Here is a 17,815-nt window from a genome sequence, read left to right on the forward strand (position 1 = left end):
CATCAGAATAATCCTGCACACTTTTGCAAACTGTACATATCCTAACCTTAGTACTGGAGATTCTGTTTCAGTAGGTCTAGAATGCAGCCTTCCTATATGTATTTTTAAAAAGTACCCCAGGTGATTCTGCTGTACAGCTCTGGTTAAATACCACTGGACTAAACGAAGGTTTTTGAACATGGAGATATGCCCCCATTTGAGGTAGGGGAATCATTAGGACTCATTAAGAAAAGTATATGGTATATTCTCATACAGTGAGTTGAGAATCCTGAAAGTTGGAAATCTAAAATTCAGGACAATTCCAGGCATTTTTTCTGTTCCACATTTATATATCTAATCTCTAGTGGCACTCATATGTATACCCCACACTATCAATGCCTACTTTCTCAACTTTACCTGAAGTTTTTTTTTCTTGATGTCTTTTTTCAAAAAAGAAACTACATTTTAATCACCTCTCAAGAACTAACACATATATAGGGCTGGGTGCAGAGGCTCACACCTGTAATCCCAGCACTTTGGAGGCAGGAGGATCACTTGAGCCCAGAAGTTCAAGACCAGTCTGGGCAACACGGCAGGACCGCATCTCTACAAAATAATTTTTTAAAAGTTAGCTGGGCATGGTGGTGTGCACCTGTGATCCATGCTACATGGAAAGCCGAGGCAGGAGGATCACTTGAGCACAAGAGGTCAAGGCTGCAGTGAGCTGTGTTTGTGCCACTGCACTTGAGCCTGAGTGACAGAGTGAGGCCTTATCTGAAAACAAAACAAACAAACAAAAAGTATGCAAGTGAAGCTGAGATCCTGGGCTATGGGCTACTCATTAGCTTTGTGAGAACACCTAGCATCTGGGTGAATTAAAATTCATGGTCCAGGAAAACTATTTATTGTGACATGTCAAATACTTGTGAATAATTGAGCCTGAACTCCATACCAGCAAATGCAAAACATTTTATTGTATTTAAGAACCCACTGTGTGCAGAGCCCTGTAGAGGAGGCACTGAGGAAGAAGCAGAACAAGTTGCATGACAGAACCAGGAGAGCACTGTGAACGTAATTAACAAGTTCACCTGAAGCAATGTAGGGAAAACATGAGAATGCATACTATGTATTCTCATGTTTATGGAGATAACAGTGGTAACCCATTGGCCCCAACTAAGAAAACCTCCTAAAAGATATGAGTTTTGGGAGGATCATATTAGAGAAACACACACAAACACACATTTTTTTTTTCTGATAACAAAGACCCAGAAGAGATACACACATTTTTAAAAAAAAACCATATTGTTATGGAGGGAACGTTTCACTAAAATTCCATCTTATTCCTAATTATATTTTTAGTACCTACAGGGCCAGAACACGATAGGCGTTCAATAAACACTAACTGAACTGAATTGCTAATGCTCTGAGAAGTGTGATGGCCTTGGCTAGACCTGAGTTCTAATTTCTGCTCTGACATCTAGCAATATGACCTTGGCAAGTTACCACTTATTCTAACAGTAAGAATCAACTGTGATAACTACAAGGAAGTGAACTCTTAAAATGTCAGCTTCCCCCTCACCATTCCTCTGCTTTCATTTTTTAAATTGTAAGAATATTGTATTACGCCAGGTGCGATGGTTCATGCCTGTAATACCAGCACTTTAGGAGGCTGAGGCAGGTGGATCACTTGAGGTCAGGCGTTTGAGACCAGCCTGGCCAACATGGCAAAACCACCTCTCTACGAAAAATACAAAAATTAGCTGGGTGTGGTGGCACATGCCTGTAGTCCCAGCTACTTGGGAAGCTGAGGCAGGAGAATTGCTTGAGCCCAGGAGGTGGAGGTTGCAGTGAGCCGAGATAGCATCACTGTACTCCAGCCTGGGCGACAGAGTGAGACTCTGTCTCAAAAAAAATAAAATAAATAAAATATTATATTGGCTATTGATGCTGGTTAGAGTACCAAGTTAAAACTTTGTACCTTTGGTTCAGGGAATTGAGTCCACATGTAACCAAATGAAACAATAACTTAGAGGACCATTTAGCTTCTCTCAGTGTTTCTGAGTAGAACAGCCTTCAAACTATACCCTTCATATGGGGGTAGCATTCTTGACACTCTCTTCAAAGATATACTTTCCGCATCATCTTAGGTATGGAAAAATGACCTGTTTACAATCAAACTGGTCCCTTGGGCCTTCTTTATCTTCCTCCTATTGAACTAGGAGCCCATTTCTCCATGGTGTGCACAGACTGAGGCCTAACTTTCTGACAATTAAATCATGCTTTTTTGCTGACTTTTTCTTGAAATGTGAAACCTCACTTGAGTTTTGTTTTTTTTTTGTTTGTTTGTTTTTAGTTTCTTCTTTGTAAATATCCTATTTGTTGGGTAAGATTTTACTATATCTTTAGATTTAAATTCTGCTGTGTAGACTCTGGTAGCTGCCTCTATGGTGACGAAACAAGTTTTTATTTTTGTTTTTTTTTCCATTAAAACAGGGAAATTAGGATTTTACCAGGCATCAATCTTAGCCATTATTTATAAATCAATACATGCTAATAATTTCCATTACTTTACTTTTTTAATGACATTAATGCTTTTCATTTAGAATGTTCTGGAAGCACAATTAAGCCAAGAAAGTTCTCAGATATATGGCTGCATAGTATGGCTGTGTATACCATATGACCTTCACTGAGGAGGCTGACATAAAACACAAACACTTAAAAATTGAAAAACACAAAAAATAGGTTAGCACTATCAAGCAGCAATCAGAAAAAGCCCAGAGGGTTCCTGGATATGAAAAGACAGATTCCACAGGGTTTTCAAGAGGCCTAGACTAATTTTTCCACAAATGACAGCACATGGAGGAAGATGATGATAACACTGCTCACACTTGTGATTGCCATACCAGTTTTTGTCCCTATTGGCTTACTGTAGGAGGTGTTCCCTACAGCCACCTAGGAAGTTGATGATCTACACTCTTACTTCTGCTTGCCAGGAGTAACTGAAAGCAAACATCATAGTCTGTTGTTTATTAGCTTTTAAAGGCTTGTTAACATCCCTTGTTAACAATTTACTTTTGGGTAACCTTTTATAAAATGTGTAGGTGATGAGTGATCCAGCAGACAAGGTGGTAGACAATTTACCTAGATCCAGATATTAGAGAAAACAGACTTGCAAGTTAATCCTCGATCTTTCCTCATTACCTCTAATTCCCTCCAGCTTTTACCAGACTTTTGGAGCTATGTGGAATCCTTTTTTTTTTTTTTTTAATATTATTGCCTTCAGGGGTTAACCTTAGCAATGTCCTAGGAAAATCAACCCTACCAATTAGAGGAGAGCATATAAACCTCCTAAAACCTCAGAGATTAGTGAGATTTGGATGCAGCAGAGGAAACACAGTTACCTTAATACAAACAATATTATTTCAAAAAAGGAAGAAAACTGGACTTCTAAGGGTGAATTATTCTCATTGTAATTGAAATGGTTTCCTTTCAGGTTTTTAGCCTAAAAAGAGTAAGGCAAGATAGCTTAAAAGTATATAGGGTTTAATGTTTAATTCCCCCAATTCTGATAAAATGGCTTGGGTTTTTAGATCATACTTCCTAATTTTCACTGGTGGAATACCTCTAGAAACTATTGTTTTGCCTGGCTTCTTGATACCCTAGATAATCCGGGGTTTGATGAAAAACACTAGTTGGATTTAGGGAGAGAGAAGTTGGGGTTTCTTGGGTAAAGAAGCAGAGTGGCTGGATTGATGCAGAAGACTTAACTTTAATTTTTTCTCTTCATCCTCCTGTCATTCAAACTAAGCACAGATCAAATCAACTGTTAGGCTAACACGACTTCATTCAAGAAAGCTGACTGCCAATCCTGCAGAGAGACTACTGAGTAAATCTAGAGGAGATAAGACAGAGTGGGAGTTTGCCTAAGTAATCTCAGGGGAACAGTGAGCCAGGAAGTGACATCAGAAGAGGCAAGCAGAACATAGGGTAGGGAAATGAACACTGAAGCTTCTCCCAGAGAAGAGGATTCTAAGAGGTCAGCTGAGTGGGCAGGAAATAAGGGGAAGTCCTAGAACACAGGGCCAAGGGACTCCAGCCAAATCAATGATCCTTTAGAGGCTAGGAATGTGGACTCATCTTATCTATGCTCTGGCAATGGTCCCATCCTTCCATTCTCTCTCCTCTGTACACTCCCTCTCTCTTCTCAAAAACAGAAGTTAGTCTACTCTGTAAGTAGAGTCTGAATAGCTTACCTGCACATGATGATATCATATATTTTAGAAAAGGCATGAATCTTTTCTCTAATTGGTAGATTAATTCACAAATTTATTATGCTGTATGCTCTAATCTGGAAGTCTTAGAACTTCTATAAGTATTTTTGTTAAAGATTGTTTTGCTCTACCTTCTACTGAAGACAAATCATGGCCACTAAAATGAGACTGTCTGGTGTGTCTGAACGAGACAGAAACTGTTCAAAGAAGGAATTACTTTCACAGCTTTTATGGTCCTACTGGGGACAACAGATAATGTGAATGAGACTCTGGAGAAGAAGAGACTAAAAGCTGCTCAGAAACCAATATGAATACAGAGAGTAGAGGTAAAAAGAATGATTAGCTAGATAGACCATAGTTTTAAAAATGTCCCAAAACTAAGAAGCAGACTTCTTCCTTTCATACCTCTTGAAATTCTCCCATAATAATCTCATTGCTTGGACCTGTTTCTAATAAAAGAACAGAATGAAGATCACCATTAATTCAGATGGCAATCTTAGAAAGGGACAGAAACCAGACTGGTTTTCATTTGTGAAATGTATAGGGCCCTTAAAACACCAGAGACTGGCTTAGAAAAATCCCCACAAAAGCTTTCAACTTGAAAGTTATCAGGAGTTCAGGAAGGCACATAATTAAAACCAAACTCCTTCTACCAAGTTTAAAATAAAATTGTGGCTCAGGAAAGCTGGGCCCAAGGGAAAGGAATGAGACCAAGTCACATGTCTGCTGCCAAGGCTGAAACTGGTTTAACTCATGTTCCTTTTGGAGTCATGGCTTGACCCCACAGTGATGGGAAAAAACTTCTATTTACATTTTCTCCCAAAGAGGGACTAAGCAGAAGGAACATTTTATATTATGTTCTTGTGTACTAGCTGAGCCAGGGGAAACAATTTGAGCTATTCTGGGACGGCCTACAGAGAACCATCTTCTTTCCCTTCAGTGTTCTCAGAATATTGACTGATGATGAACAAGCCAATGATGTGAGTGTGGCTGCAGCAAGGACCCTTCAAATTTTCAGAGGTACTGCAAACCTAATCACGGTCTGAGTTAATTGCAAAATAGTATAATTTTGTAACTTTTAAGAATCATTCTGGTTTCATACATACGTCCAAGAGAGACTAAAGTTTTCCAGCCTTCTATCTTAAGGGAAAAGATTTCTTCATAATTCAAACAGACAAGATTCTTAGGAAACTTGAAATAAAGAGAACCTACCAGTTTCTAACTTTGAAGTGAAGCCTGAACTGTTCTAGTAATTTATCTGGGGATCCTGCATAATCTGGAAATAAATGTGAGGGTGGAACAAGAACTTCCAAGATTTATGCAAAGATGTGACAGTAGAGGACAATGATAATGAGGCCTATGCTGTTTTTCTACATCAAAAAAATTAATACCATCAAATTTTCAATTTCATTAGTTTCCTATTGCTGCCAAAACAAAATTTAGTGGCTTAAAAACCCATTTATTATCTCACAGTTTTGTAGGTCAGAAGTCTGCACAGTTCTGCTGGGTTCCCTCAAGTTCTCAATGGTCTGAAATCAAGGAGTCTGCTGCTGGCTTTAATCAGGAGCATCTGGGGAAGAATCTGCTTCAAGCTCATCCAGGTTGTTGGCAGGAATCCAGTCCTGTGGGGTTTCAGGTACCCACTGCCTTTCAGGGTACTGGCTGCTTACTGCTTGCAGAAGCTCCTACATTCCTTTTCACATGGCCCTTCTGATTTTCAAACCAGCAATGAAGCACTGAGTTCTTTTCACACTTCACATTTCTCTGGCTTCCCATTCCATCATCTGCTGAGAAGGCTCTCTGCCTTTCCAGGCTCATGTGATTAGCTCAGGCCCACCCAGGAAAACCTCCCTAACTTAAGGTCAACTGTGCTATGTAACATAACAATCATGGGAGAGCTATCTTGTCATACACGTGGGTTATAGAGATTAGGCGAGGACATTTTGGGGAGGCATTTTAGAAATTCCAACTATCACAAGGATCTCCCTTAAAAAAAATGGTCAAATTTATCTGTAACATCCTAAAAGAAACATCCACAGTACACGGCCTCTCAGCTGCACTAGGTGATTGCATACATTCAGAATCAGGGCAATACCAAAAGCACTGTCTTATACAGGGAAAAAACAGGCGTCCATGTGACCTGCTATACATATGTGTAAGAGAGCACACTTCCATGGACACATTAACTTTTAAAAGCAAGTATTAAATCACATATGTCTTCATCATATTATATGTCTTGATTTGTCTTTACCAACTACTTAATACATATAGAACAAAAAGTTAAAATAAATATAGTACTTACATTCAGTTCATATCATAAATATTTCTGAAAAATCTCATATGCCAGATTGTGACTACCCTATCAATTTAAGGCATGTAAAAATGATATCATGTAATGTCACCTCACATATTGCAGTACATGTCACTATATTTTAAAAGAAAAACCATTAAGTTCATTAAATGATAGAAATAGACTCATCTTTTGTTGTCTCTATTGCGCTACCTAATATTATTAGAATTTTAAAGCTCTCAGCATCTATGCAGACCTGTACCTCCCTTTTGTGAATATTCCCAGCTTCTGAAGAATTTCTGGATCTTTTGGGAACTCATAAAATACACTCATTGTAGAAGGAAATATATGGATATACTAAGGCCTCCATAAAATATCTAAGGCAAGCCATTTTATATTTAATTTATAAACTCTTGTGATTCATAAACGCATTTGCAGGCTCAGGCATATTTTCCATCTAGCCTTTCACATGCTGTGTACTATACAGGATGAAAATGACCAACAGGGGAATGAGGAGCTCTAAAACTTGTGTGGCTCTAGCACACAGGTCACAATTCTTACATTTAATATCTATATTTACTTTCCGCATAGCTTGGAGTTTTAGGTTCACACAGATGTGTATGGCCATCTGAAACTATGAAATACATTAAGATGGTTTTAAAAAAAAACATAGCCTCAGTGAACACCTGAGAAAAGAAGCCTGATCAGTCCCTCAAAATATTGTTAGAATACAGCATAGAGTGTATCGTACATTTTAAAAGTGCTTATTTAGGCCTTACATCCCACTGTTTGAGTTTTACTCCATTTCTCTAATTGAGATTCCAGGTCTCTCCCCACTAGTCTGTCAAGGCTCTTCAATAGATGATGTTACGGACCACCATTATACCTCTTTAGGAAGTAAGCTTTCCATGAAGCCTGGGAAGAGATGGATTTTTTCATATGGTAAATGTCACAGTCCAGCAGCCTGTTTGGGTAGCAGTCACTTTAATGTTATTTACTAGGCTGTGAATCAAAACTTTTACAAAGGAATTAGTGAGGCTCTCCAGACCTCACATTTCATGAGGAAATAAATATTAATACTTGGGACCTAAGTAACATAGGGTGGAACTTTTTATTTCTGAGTAGCTTCCACAGGCTTTTTCTCTTTTGATTCCCACAAAAACCAAAATATTAACTCACATATTTTGGAGCGACAGATATACTAGCAAATTGCAATAAACAGGAATCTGAATTGACTTGGGAAGATCTATGGTTAGCCTTCATGTTAGAAATAAGATTCGCAAGTGTGTGGCCTCTCAGTCCTTTCCAGATGGCTAAATGGGATAGGAGCAGAGAGATCAAATCTCAGGCAGCAGCATTTATTCCCTGCATTTACATTAAGCACCTGTATATGCCCAGCCTTGTGAGTAGTACTTAGAGAAGTAAAATCGACAATTACAGAATCTAAGACATGGCTCTTTGATCTCAAAGAGCTCTTCTTTGTGGAGGTAAAATACGCACACTCATAAAACAAATAAGAGTGTAATTCAAGAAAGTAATTGATTAAATGCAATCAAATGTTAGACCATCTAGTACATGCAATAAATAAAAAGGGGTAGTTAGGAAAGGGAGAGACCGATACTGACTAGATATTTTCGGCAAGGAGATAATGGAAGGAACAGGAGTTTGAGGCTGCAGTGAGCCATGATGGTGCTACTGCACTCCAGCCTGGGTGACAGAGCGAGACCCTGTCTCCAAAAAAAAAAAAAAGAAAAAGAAAAAGAAAAAATTCTGACTTTTTACTAATCTAGGTTTGTCTGTTCCTGTTATTCTGTTACATTTTTCCTTAAGATAGCTTTTGTTGTCGCCATCTCTCTTTCCAAGTCAGATTCAATAGTCAGGGATACCGGTAACAATCTAGGAGCTATTTAAAGAAAAGACAGTAGTTTCACTGGAACAGCTACACCCCTTACTGGTTAAGGCTGAGGCTCTTGATCCAGACTGCTGGCTCCAACATTTACTATGTGATCTTACATGATTACTTAACTTCTCTGTTCAGTGTCCTTGTCATTAAAATGAGAAAATGTACTTGGCGTTTATGGTTATCGAATGTATTAAATAAGACAATACATGTACGTGCTTGGTACAGCACTGACGAAGAGTAAATATTCAATAAATGTTAGCTATTGATATTACTACAGTTCTCCCTATTTTTTTCTATTCTCTCTCATCCCTCTTTGGTCTTTTGGTTCTCCCAATGCTTGTTGGCTGCAAGAGGAATAAGCTCAAATAAATTCCTCAGCACTCAAAGGGTTTTGATTATTTGTAGATTTTGATTATCCAGGCTAATTCCTACTTCCCTTTCTAATCTACAAACATTTAAGGTCATTATTTTACTGTCTGGATGGATATATGTCCTTTCAGACAACCAACCATGTAAAGTTGATTTTGGAAATCAACGCAAAACATTTTTAAAAATGCTGTAATACACTCTCACGTATTTTACAATTTTATTCAAATCTAGAATATTTAACTTTTTACAAACAACTTTTAAAATAGCCACTTGCAATTTTATGTACAACTCCCATATGAAAATGCTGCTTTCATAATGAACTATGAAGGGTTAAAGTCCAGACACACTTTCAGTATCTTTATCTAATCATGTCACTGGTAGAACTCTTTCCATGCTGTGTAACCAAAGAAGGCTGTTGGATTTTGGAACTGTTATGAGAACTAACATCCCAGTTGTGGATAACCATCACCAACTGCATGATAACCAGGTCAAGAATAGAATAAAAAAAAGAGGCTTAAAAGAAATAAAAAGCTGATGAAAGCTAACTCTGATTGTTTCCCTTTGGTCTTCTTACTGTAATGAATTGCCAGCTCACCCAAATATTATCAGATTAAGAAAAGAAATTAAAAACCAATGCTGAATAGGAACTTTTCCAAACTTTAAAAATAGTCCCTTGTCACACAGCTGGTTAGGTACTGAAAACAAAACTAGAACCCAACACAAAACTCATAACCAATTGACCCTTAACTAATCTAAATTTCTGAATCCTTTGAGAACTGAAACTTATCACCGTAACATAAGTTTGACCACAATACCTCTGAACAAAGAAACCAGATACAAGACCTGCTGTTTTCCTGCATGTGATTCCAGTGGTGATGGAATAGGAAAGAACCATTAGAAAAAGAAACGTATCTCTTATTTGCTTGTGGTTACTCCTCAAGGTTTACTCTCAGCCCTTCCTTATGTTACATCTACTCCTTAGACAAGCTCACCACTCTTAGGGCTTCAATCACAAATATCAGTATTTTTAGCCCATAATTTTCTAAGTGTCAGACCAACTACTTTCTGGAAATCACTATCTGAATGTCCCAAAGTACCTCTAATTCAACATATCAAAAAGTGAAACCATTTCCCCACTCAACAGCATTTAGCCTCCTGTGTTTGCCAACTCAATTTTGTCACACTATTTTTTTTTTTCTTTTTGAGACAGGGTCTCGTTCTGTTGCCCAGGTTGGAGTACAGTAGTGCAATCATGGCGCACTGAAACCTCGACCTCCTGAGCTCAAGCTATCCTCCCACTTCAGCCTCCCAAGTAGCTAAGAGTATAGGCACATGCCACAATACCTGGCTAGTTTTACAATTTTTTGAAGAGACAAGTCTTACTCCATTGCCCAGCCTGGTCTCAAACTCTTGGGCTTAAGCAATCCTCCCATCTCTGCCTCCCAAAATGCTGGAATTACAGGTGTGAGCCCCTGCACCTGACCCTTATCATACAATTTTCTAACCAGTCACCTAAACCAGAGACCTGGTAGTCACTCCTGACTCTGCCCTATCTCAGGCTCATCCTTATCCCCATTCTATCAGTCCGTGTCTTGTCAATTCTACCTTCTAAACAACTGAATGCTTCTCTGTACTTCCCAGAAAAAAAATCTCTGCCCAGGCCCTTAACATTTCTCACCTGGAATACTGCAATCAAGGGCCAATGACCTGATCACATCCTGACCCTCCCTCCCAATCCAGCTTCCACAGCTGCCAAAGTTATTCTCTAATATGCAATTCTGAGCACAGCAACTTTACTTCAAATCTTCATTCCTTTATTCTTTATCCACAGGATAACTCCCCAAATCCTCAAAATTACATACTACGCCTCACATGACCTGGGTTTGCTAAGCCTCCTGCCTCATTTCTTATTACATTTCTAAATATATCTTTCGTTCTAGCCACACCGATATGCAGCTCTCAGAATAATGCCATTATGTTCTCATATTCTTTTTCTACCTTTGTAATGTACTGTTTCCTTCTTCTTTGTCCATCTAGCTTCTATTGTTCTCCAAATATCAGGCTACTGTATTAACCACATGGCTGATCTAAAACACCCTGAACCTATGTCTTTATTAGAAAATTCACTTCCCTGGTGTTCTAATTCTTGATTTTCTTAATCTCCCCAATTAGACTGCCAATCCTTTGAGGGCAGGAACTGTGTCTTTCATTTATGAATTCCGGTGTCCAATATAAAGCCTACTACAAAGCAGACACTCATAAAATGTGGGAGGATTCACAATAGGGCAGGTGGCTTTGATACATATTTACCATGAAACTAAAAATTAGAGTAGAAGGGCAGGACACTGCTTGCAGGAAAGGGAGCTGATGCCTTCGAAGCTCCCAGTCTCTCTGGTCAACAAACCAAGACTTCAGATGCCATCTCCTCCAGCTCTACGTAGAATATGAGTGAACTAGGCCACTCTCTACCTAGAATTCGTGTAATGGGTCCAAATGAGAAAGCTACTTTTATTCCCACAGGTTTTACTGTTCTAGGAAGATTCCTTGGGCTGAACAATTACTGCTATTGATTTTCCTTGAGTGAAATAAAAACCCCCCAAAAAGAATACACTCATGGTTTTAAATAGGCAGAAAAAAATGGTTAACAGATTGTACTCCTAATTAGCATTGTTCAACCAAGTGTTTCTCATTCCATGACAATGGATTATAAAGTGGAGTAAAAATGGATTCCAGATTGGTAGTGCATCAGATGTAGTGTTGGATGTATACAGGATACGATAATATGCTAAATAAATGTTTGGTACTTGTCAGAGGAGGGCACAAAGCACATGCAAAAAATAATTATCAACACTGACAGTCTGGAAGGCAAAGAGGCAGAATGCCTCCGGCCTGCTAACTAAAGTTGCTATGTAGACAAGCTCTCAAGAAGGCAACAATACTTTATCATTCAATTATTTACCAAATGTACCCTAATTAGTTTGTAGGACTGGTTATAAAACAAAGCTAATGGATTAAATGTTCCCTTTATGTACATTAATGGTTGACTGAAAAATATTATGTAAAATCTTTGGGTTTTTTTTGTTTTTCTTTGTCATTTTAAAAAATTGAGATGTTAGAACTGAAGGAATAGCAATCCAGACTAAATGGGAACATGCTACTGATCTTGCTTTATAAATGCAGGTTAAATCCTATTATAACAAATACCAACACAATGAAAATGTGCCTAATTAAAAGATTCCCAGGGTTCATGTGATGACCCACTTACTTCAAGATTTATTCAATATAATAAATATCAGATAAGCACTACAATTTGGACATCCTCTAGTATTTGTTTCCTTTAAATATGCCCTGTATCAAAAAAATTTTAAATTAGCAAATAATAAAAATTTGAGAATATTGACCAAAGATTACCTGGCTCTTACTTTTAGGATGATTTAAAAATGCAAAATCATCTAAATTGAGTAGTTCCTAATTTATAGAATTTATAAACGTTAGACCCAATAATATAACACAGTGATTAAAAATCAAGAGCTAGAAGTGTCTACTGTATTTGTAGTTCAGAATTTTTTCTTTAACTACAAAGACTAAGAAAAATAATTTTTTTTAACGTTGTAAAATTACTGTCAAAAGAAAGTTTTACTACTAATTGTATGAACCCAGCATCTTATATTAGGGTTGTTTCACGGTATGAGAAAAGAGACTGAGCTTTCAAATTCTCATCAATATCTACCTGGTGTGGTTCCCATTAGAAATGCAAGTGAATCTGGAAGTTTTTCCGCCTTTCCTAACAAATCAGAGATGATCAGAGCTGTTACTAAGGGAACTCCTCAACTGTTAGACACAAAGAAGATGCTGAACTAATGGAAACTTCATATGAAAGCCAAAAGTAGCAGTAAAAAAAATTATTTCATTATTTAGGATTAACAGAGACCAAAACAGCAATATTAGGAGCATACCACTTATAATAGTCATTCTTAGTGTCGGTAGGAGCGAGTGAAGGCATGCCAAAAGGATGGATGAAATTCTCTCTAGTGAGGAAGAGGGATGCGTTTGTTTGTTTGTTTGTTTGTTTATTTATTTATTTATTTATTTATTGATGGAGTTTTGCTCTTGTTGCCCAGGCTGGAATGCAATGGTGCAGTCTTGGCTCACTGCAACCCCTGCCTTCCGAGTTCAAGCGATTCTCCTGCCTCAGCCTCCCGAGAAGCTGGGATAAGGGATAACAGATGCCCGCCACCATGCCCAGCTAAGTTTTTGTGTTTTTAGTAGAGATGGGGTTTCACTATGTTGGCCAGGCTCGTCTCGAACTCCTGACCTCGTGGTCCATAAGGCTTCAGCCTTCCAAAGTGCTGGGATTACAGGTGTGAGCCACCGCACCCAGCCGGGATGTATATTTTTAAAAACCATGTTTAATAGCATAATTTTGTGTTCAGAGAATTAAAAATATTTATTATTTTCAAAATACAAACTAGAGAAGGTAAACAAAAATCTTCTTGGCTGGTGAGAACATGCATTACCTTCCACATATGAGTGATTTTTCATTAGGGAGTATATTGGTATACTCCCTACACATAATCTCAAGGCAAACATTAGATTTTTATATTATTTAAAAGAGTCATAGGTTTACTGAGTATAGAAACACTGAACTATGAAAAGTATCAGCTGCTGTTACTAGTTTAAAAGTAAAGGTATATGATAAAAGTTTGTTTTCTAGTCACTGAAAAATCATCCTGCCTTTTGTTTTCTCAAGTTAAAAATAATAACCTGTTTGACTTACAGTTTACAGTTTGCCTTTACTACTTCTTGAACATTTGACGAAGGGTATGGTGTCCAAAATATTCTCTCCATGTGAATAGCTATTATTTTAAAATTCTCTCTAAGGATATTTTCCTTATATGGGGGCATTTACTATTTAGCCCTGTTAACAACACTCAAAAAAGAATCAAACTTTTAAATGCTGGCTGAAATTTCAATCCTCTGTTTTGAAGAATGTTGGATCAGGGGCTGTCCCTCTGTAACTCTGTGCCATCTCTAGAAGAAACTGTATGTATGTATACAAACAAGTCAAAGAAGTTTGAAAGAGGACAGTTAAGAGAGCTGTCCTTAACTCTTAAATGCACTGAACTCTGAAATGCACACAGAAACTCCCCAGTATCTCTACTGTAAAGACTCAAGCATTTCCACTTTAAAGAGAACTATGAAGACCCTGAAGCCCGCAAGATCTCAGGCTCTGAGGGCTCCATGGTCCCAGAGAGTATGACTGGGATTTGAGAATCAGGCACAGGAGATTCAGTTATGGCCTGTCAATTCCCTCCCTTGGCCTATAAATACAGCTTTCCTCCTTCCTGCAATTTCGGTTTCCTGTGTCTCCATCAAGGATAAATTTTGGACTCCCACAGCTACGTAAGCTTTTAACTGTCATATTTGCCCTAGCATGTTCTTAAACTTGACCTTCAAATATATTTGAGATGTACGCCAATGTTGCTGCGAATATGGGGTTTTAGAGTCACCGAGCGCAGTGCTTTAATCAAGGCTCTGCTGCTTACTAGTTGAGCAATGCTGGGCAAGCCACTTCTCTTCTGTGTATCTCAGTTTCCTCATATGTAAAATAGGGATAGCAATACCCACCTTTCAGGGTGGCTAAGGATCAGCCAGTTACAACCAGGTATCAAAAGGCATATGAGCACAAGAACACCATCACAAAACCAGTTGTTAAAGAACAATCAAAATCAGTTTTTAAAGAGTACCCTAATTAGTTGGACATGAGAGAAAATGAACTAGGCTAGGGAGATCTTAAGAGATGAAATCTTCATTTTATAATTTTATAACCAGTCCTTAGTGTCAGCAGCCACCAAATGAGTCTTGCATATCTTTCACTCTGACGTTAAAGACATAAGCAACATAATGGAACATGAGTGGTATATGAAAATCAACATTCTCTTTAACATAGTCTCAAGCCATTTGGACACTGGAAGTTGGTTAGAGTAAGTTGATGCTATTGTAGGAATCCACATCCAGTGACCACTAATATTGGGAAGCAGTCTCTTATTAAGCCATCTATGTTTTAGTTTCCTATAATTCAGATTTTCTCCCACTGTGACCTCTGTCTAAAAGGCAGGGATGAGGGGTTGTGAAACAAGGGTAGGGAGGTTGGATGGCAGCTGTTAGAAGTGAGACAAGACGAAAGCAGTACCTAACTCTAAGAAAGCAAAGGAAAAATAGAAAGGGAAAATGGGGGAAGGTCACCAAACAGGTAATTGTTGGTTGCTCACCACATTGCTCTGGGAGCTTTGGTTATAGTGGCGAAGAGACATTAATAAGGGGATCTTTACAACTAAAGGTACTACTGAGTATATGAGGGAAGGGAGCAAAGATAAACACTAACTGAAGTAAAGTGTCCAGTTTTGTGGACCTCAATTGGTAGCCACCAAAGAATACCCAATAGCTAGTGGGGTGAAAGCATTCTGTGGCTCCTTGGGAAAAAAAGGTACCAGTCTACATGTTGAAGAGACACTCCTGGAACTCGATGACAGTAACATATATATTGGAGCCCCTCTTGGTGCTCTCACAAAAACTTGTGAATAAAATAACTTTGTAACAATATCCTTTGGTATTCTCATCCTTAGCTGAGGTCTTAGACCAACAGAATTACAAATTCTACTACATGGTAATTTATACTGGTAAGACAGACATTGAAAATGGATACAAAATAATTGAAAAACAAAACAAACAAACAAAAAAACAACCCCACACTAATCTATCCAGGCTTCTTGCAAATTTTCTCCCTGTAGCTCCCTAAATAAGGAAGCTATGGCCATCCTTCTTCTTACTCTGTATATACAGCAAAGCACAATCTAGTTCCCGAAAAAGTAACTGCTATATGGCCTGCTACCTAATATGCCCATCAGAACTTCTCGTCACTTGCTATTGGTAGCAGTTCTTGCTTTTGTCAGCTTCCCACAGGGGAAGACACTAAATTAGATGCAAATGCCCATATGCAAATCACTTCATTGAGACATTCATTAGAGAAAATGGAGAAAAGTCTCAAATGGTTCTACCTAGGACATCACAAATACCTCCATAGAAGTAGTTGTCAATGGCCAACAGTTAGTTAGTTCTTGGGCTTTTAAGCAAGAAATTTCCTGAAGGTACTTGGTGATTAAGGAGTAAAGTTTCAAGTGGTCATAACTCCTTGCTCATTTTGGTCTTTCTCAAAGACAGACATACAAAATAGGCAAAGGCATACTCTACCTCACATACATACATACATACACAAATACACCATGGAACTTTCACAACCGAAGTTTAATGTATATAGTTTTGTGGCCATTTCGGAAGTTTTTCTCTTGAAATATAGTATTGATCCATAAAACACAAGAAAGGCAGTGACTAAAATAGCCGTAGAAATTAAGAAAAGCCTCGTAAGATAAAGTGATAAGGACTGTAAAATCTTACTGTTAAGCAGTTTACAATCGATAGTTAAAAGCTAAAAGGCAGAAACTGCAGCCTGACATATTTAAGTCTGCTTTTACTTAAGACTGTATTAAGTATTATGAACCATAACCTCTTGCAGAGAAGCTTACAGGGTCTTTACTTGCAAATTTTCTTTTTTCCTGTACCGATTCCCATATGCTCTGAAATCCCTTTGCTCTAAACCTAACGCCCCAAGTTATATATATATATATACACATACACACACACATCCTCTACCTTTGACCCATCTATGAACATATGTAAATAAAAAATGCTGCTTACTCGGAGTGTCTTGGCAGTCGGGGAAGGAGATGCTGGGGGAGAATCAGACTGAGATTTCCTATTCCGAGTGAATTCTTTACTTCGGGTATATAAAGAGGACATGGTTCCTCAGGATGCAGATAGACACTCAACCACTGGATTCTTCACACAAAGCTGGGAAATTTCCCCTGTAGGTTACCCTCACAGAATCTCTCCTTTTGAGTTGATGCAAGATGACTTTGGATAGAACTAAATAAAGGATAAAAGCAGCCCTGTAAATTATAGTCTTGAGCTCTGAACCAGTCCCCAGTTCCACAGAGTCTGAGTTCCATCAATATTTTCAATTCAGTTTTGACCACAGGTTCTCAGGACTGGTAGCTTACCGTAGAGGGTATTGTGCTGAGCAACACCTTTTATGCCTAGATTGAGTCCTTGATTCTCCTCAAAGGACACTTCTTATTGAGGCTTGCTCTCCAATAAAACCTGAGTCTAGGTTCCTGATGACACCAGATTAAATTCCAGAGGAAAGACGACCTTGGATCCTGCCGGCAGCGAGTCTGGGAACAACTACTATCACTTTATCCAGAGGGAAGAAATACAAATCCTGTGGAAATCATGCTGTCTTTCCTTAGCTTGACTCCACTGGACTGTAAGACATTTGGAACTACTATGATAAAATCAGGTCAAACAACTTAAAAAACAAAAACAAAAAAAAATGATAAATAAGGAACCAAGAGTTTGTAAGAAGGAAGCAGTCTGAGGAAGTCAAGTTTCCCTAAGTCCTCCCAGACGAAGCTGCTTTTACATATAAACACTCACAGTCATACACACATCTTTTCCCCTCCCCTCTTCTATTTTCTGACATTCCAAATCCCTATTCGCTCAGTGAGGAATGCTGGAGAGGAGCCAAGGGCAAAGATTCACTTTCAACTCAGAATTCGGGTTGCCACTTGTAGGAGGAAAAGAAAGCCTGCCAGCTTCTAGGAATAAAGGGAGGCTCTTTGGGGGCATGCTGAGGGGCAAACTTCACCAACCTTCCAGTGTGCCCTGCCTCAGAGAAGGCAGAAGTCTCTTAAACTGATTGCTCTGAATACTATGAGAAGGGGGATTTTTCAACTTCTATTTTTTTTTTTGAGACGGAGTCTCGCTCTGTCGCCCAGGCTGGAGTGCAGTGGCCGGATCTCAGCTCACTGCAAGCTCCGCCTCCCAGGTTCACGCCATTCTCCCGCCTCAGCCTCCCGAGTAGCTGGGACTACAGGCGCCCGCCAC

The 17,815-nt window shown here is 38.6% G+C and overlaps 1 protein-coding gene across 5 annotated transcripts in view; it reads right to left on the reverse strand.

Moving 5' to 3' along the window:
* Positions 1–17,815, reverse strand: part of PPP1R12B (protein phosphatase 1, regulatory subunit 12B) — a 231,359-nt gene that overhangs the window by 23,575 nt on the left and 189,969 nt on the right. The window contains exon 1 of one of the 5 annotated variants that reach the window (XM_011990522.1): positions 16,568–16,695. The exons of the other annotated variants lie outside the window; for them this stretch is intronic. Coding sequence (XP_011845912.1) covers positions 16,568–16,669 — 102 coding nt within the window. The 5' untranslated portion in view covers positions 16,670–16,695. Of the gene's footprint in view, positions 1–16,567; positions 16,696–17,815 lie in introns of those variants that run through there. 5 annotated transcript variants of the gene reach the window in all.

This window comes from Mandrillus leucophaeus, unplaced genomic scaffold, assembly GCF_000951045.1.
Source record: "Mandrillus leucophaeus isolate KB7577 unplaced genomic scaffold, Mleu.le_1.0 Scaffold38, whole genome shotgun sequence".
Lineage (NCBI taxonomy): Eukaryota > Metazoa > Chordata > Mammalia > Primates > Cercopithecidae > Mandrillus > Mandrillus leucophaeus.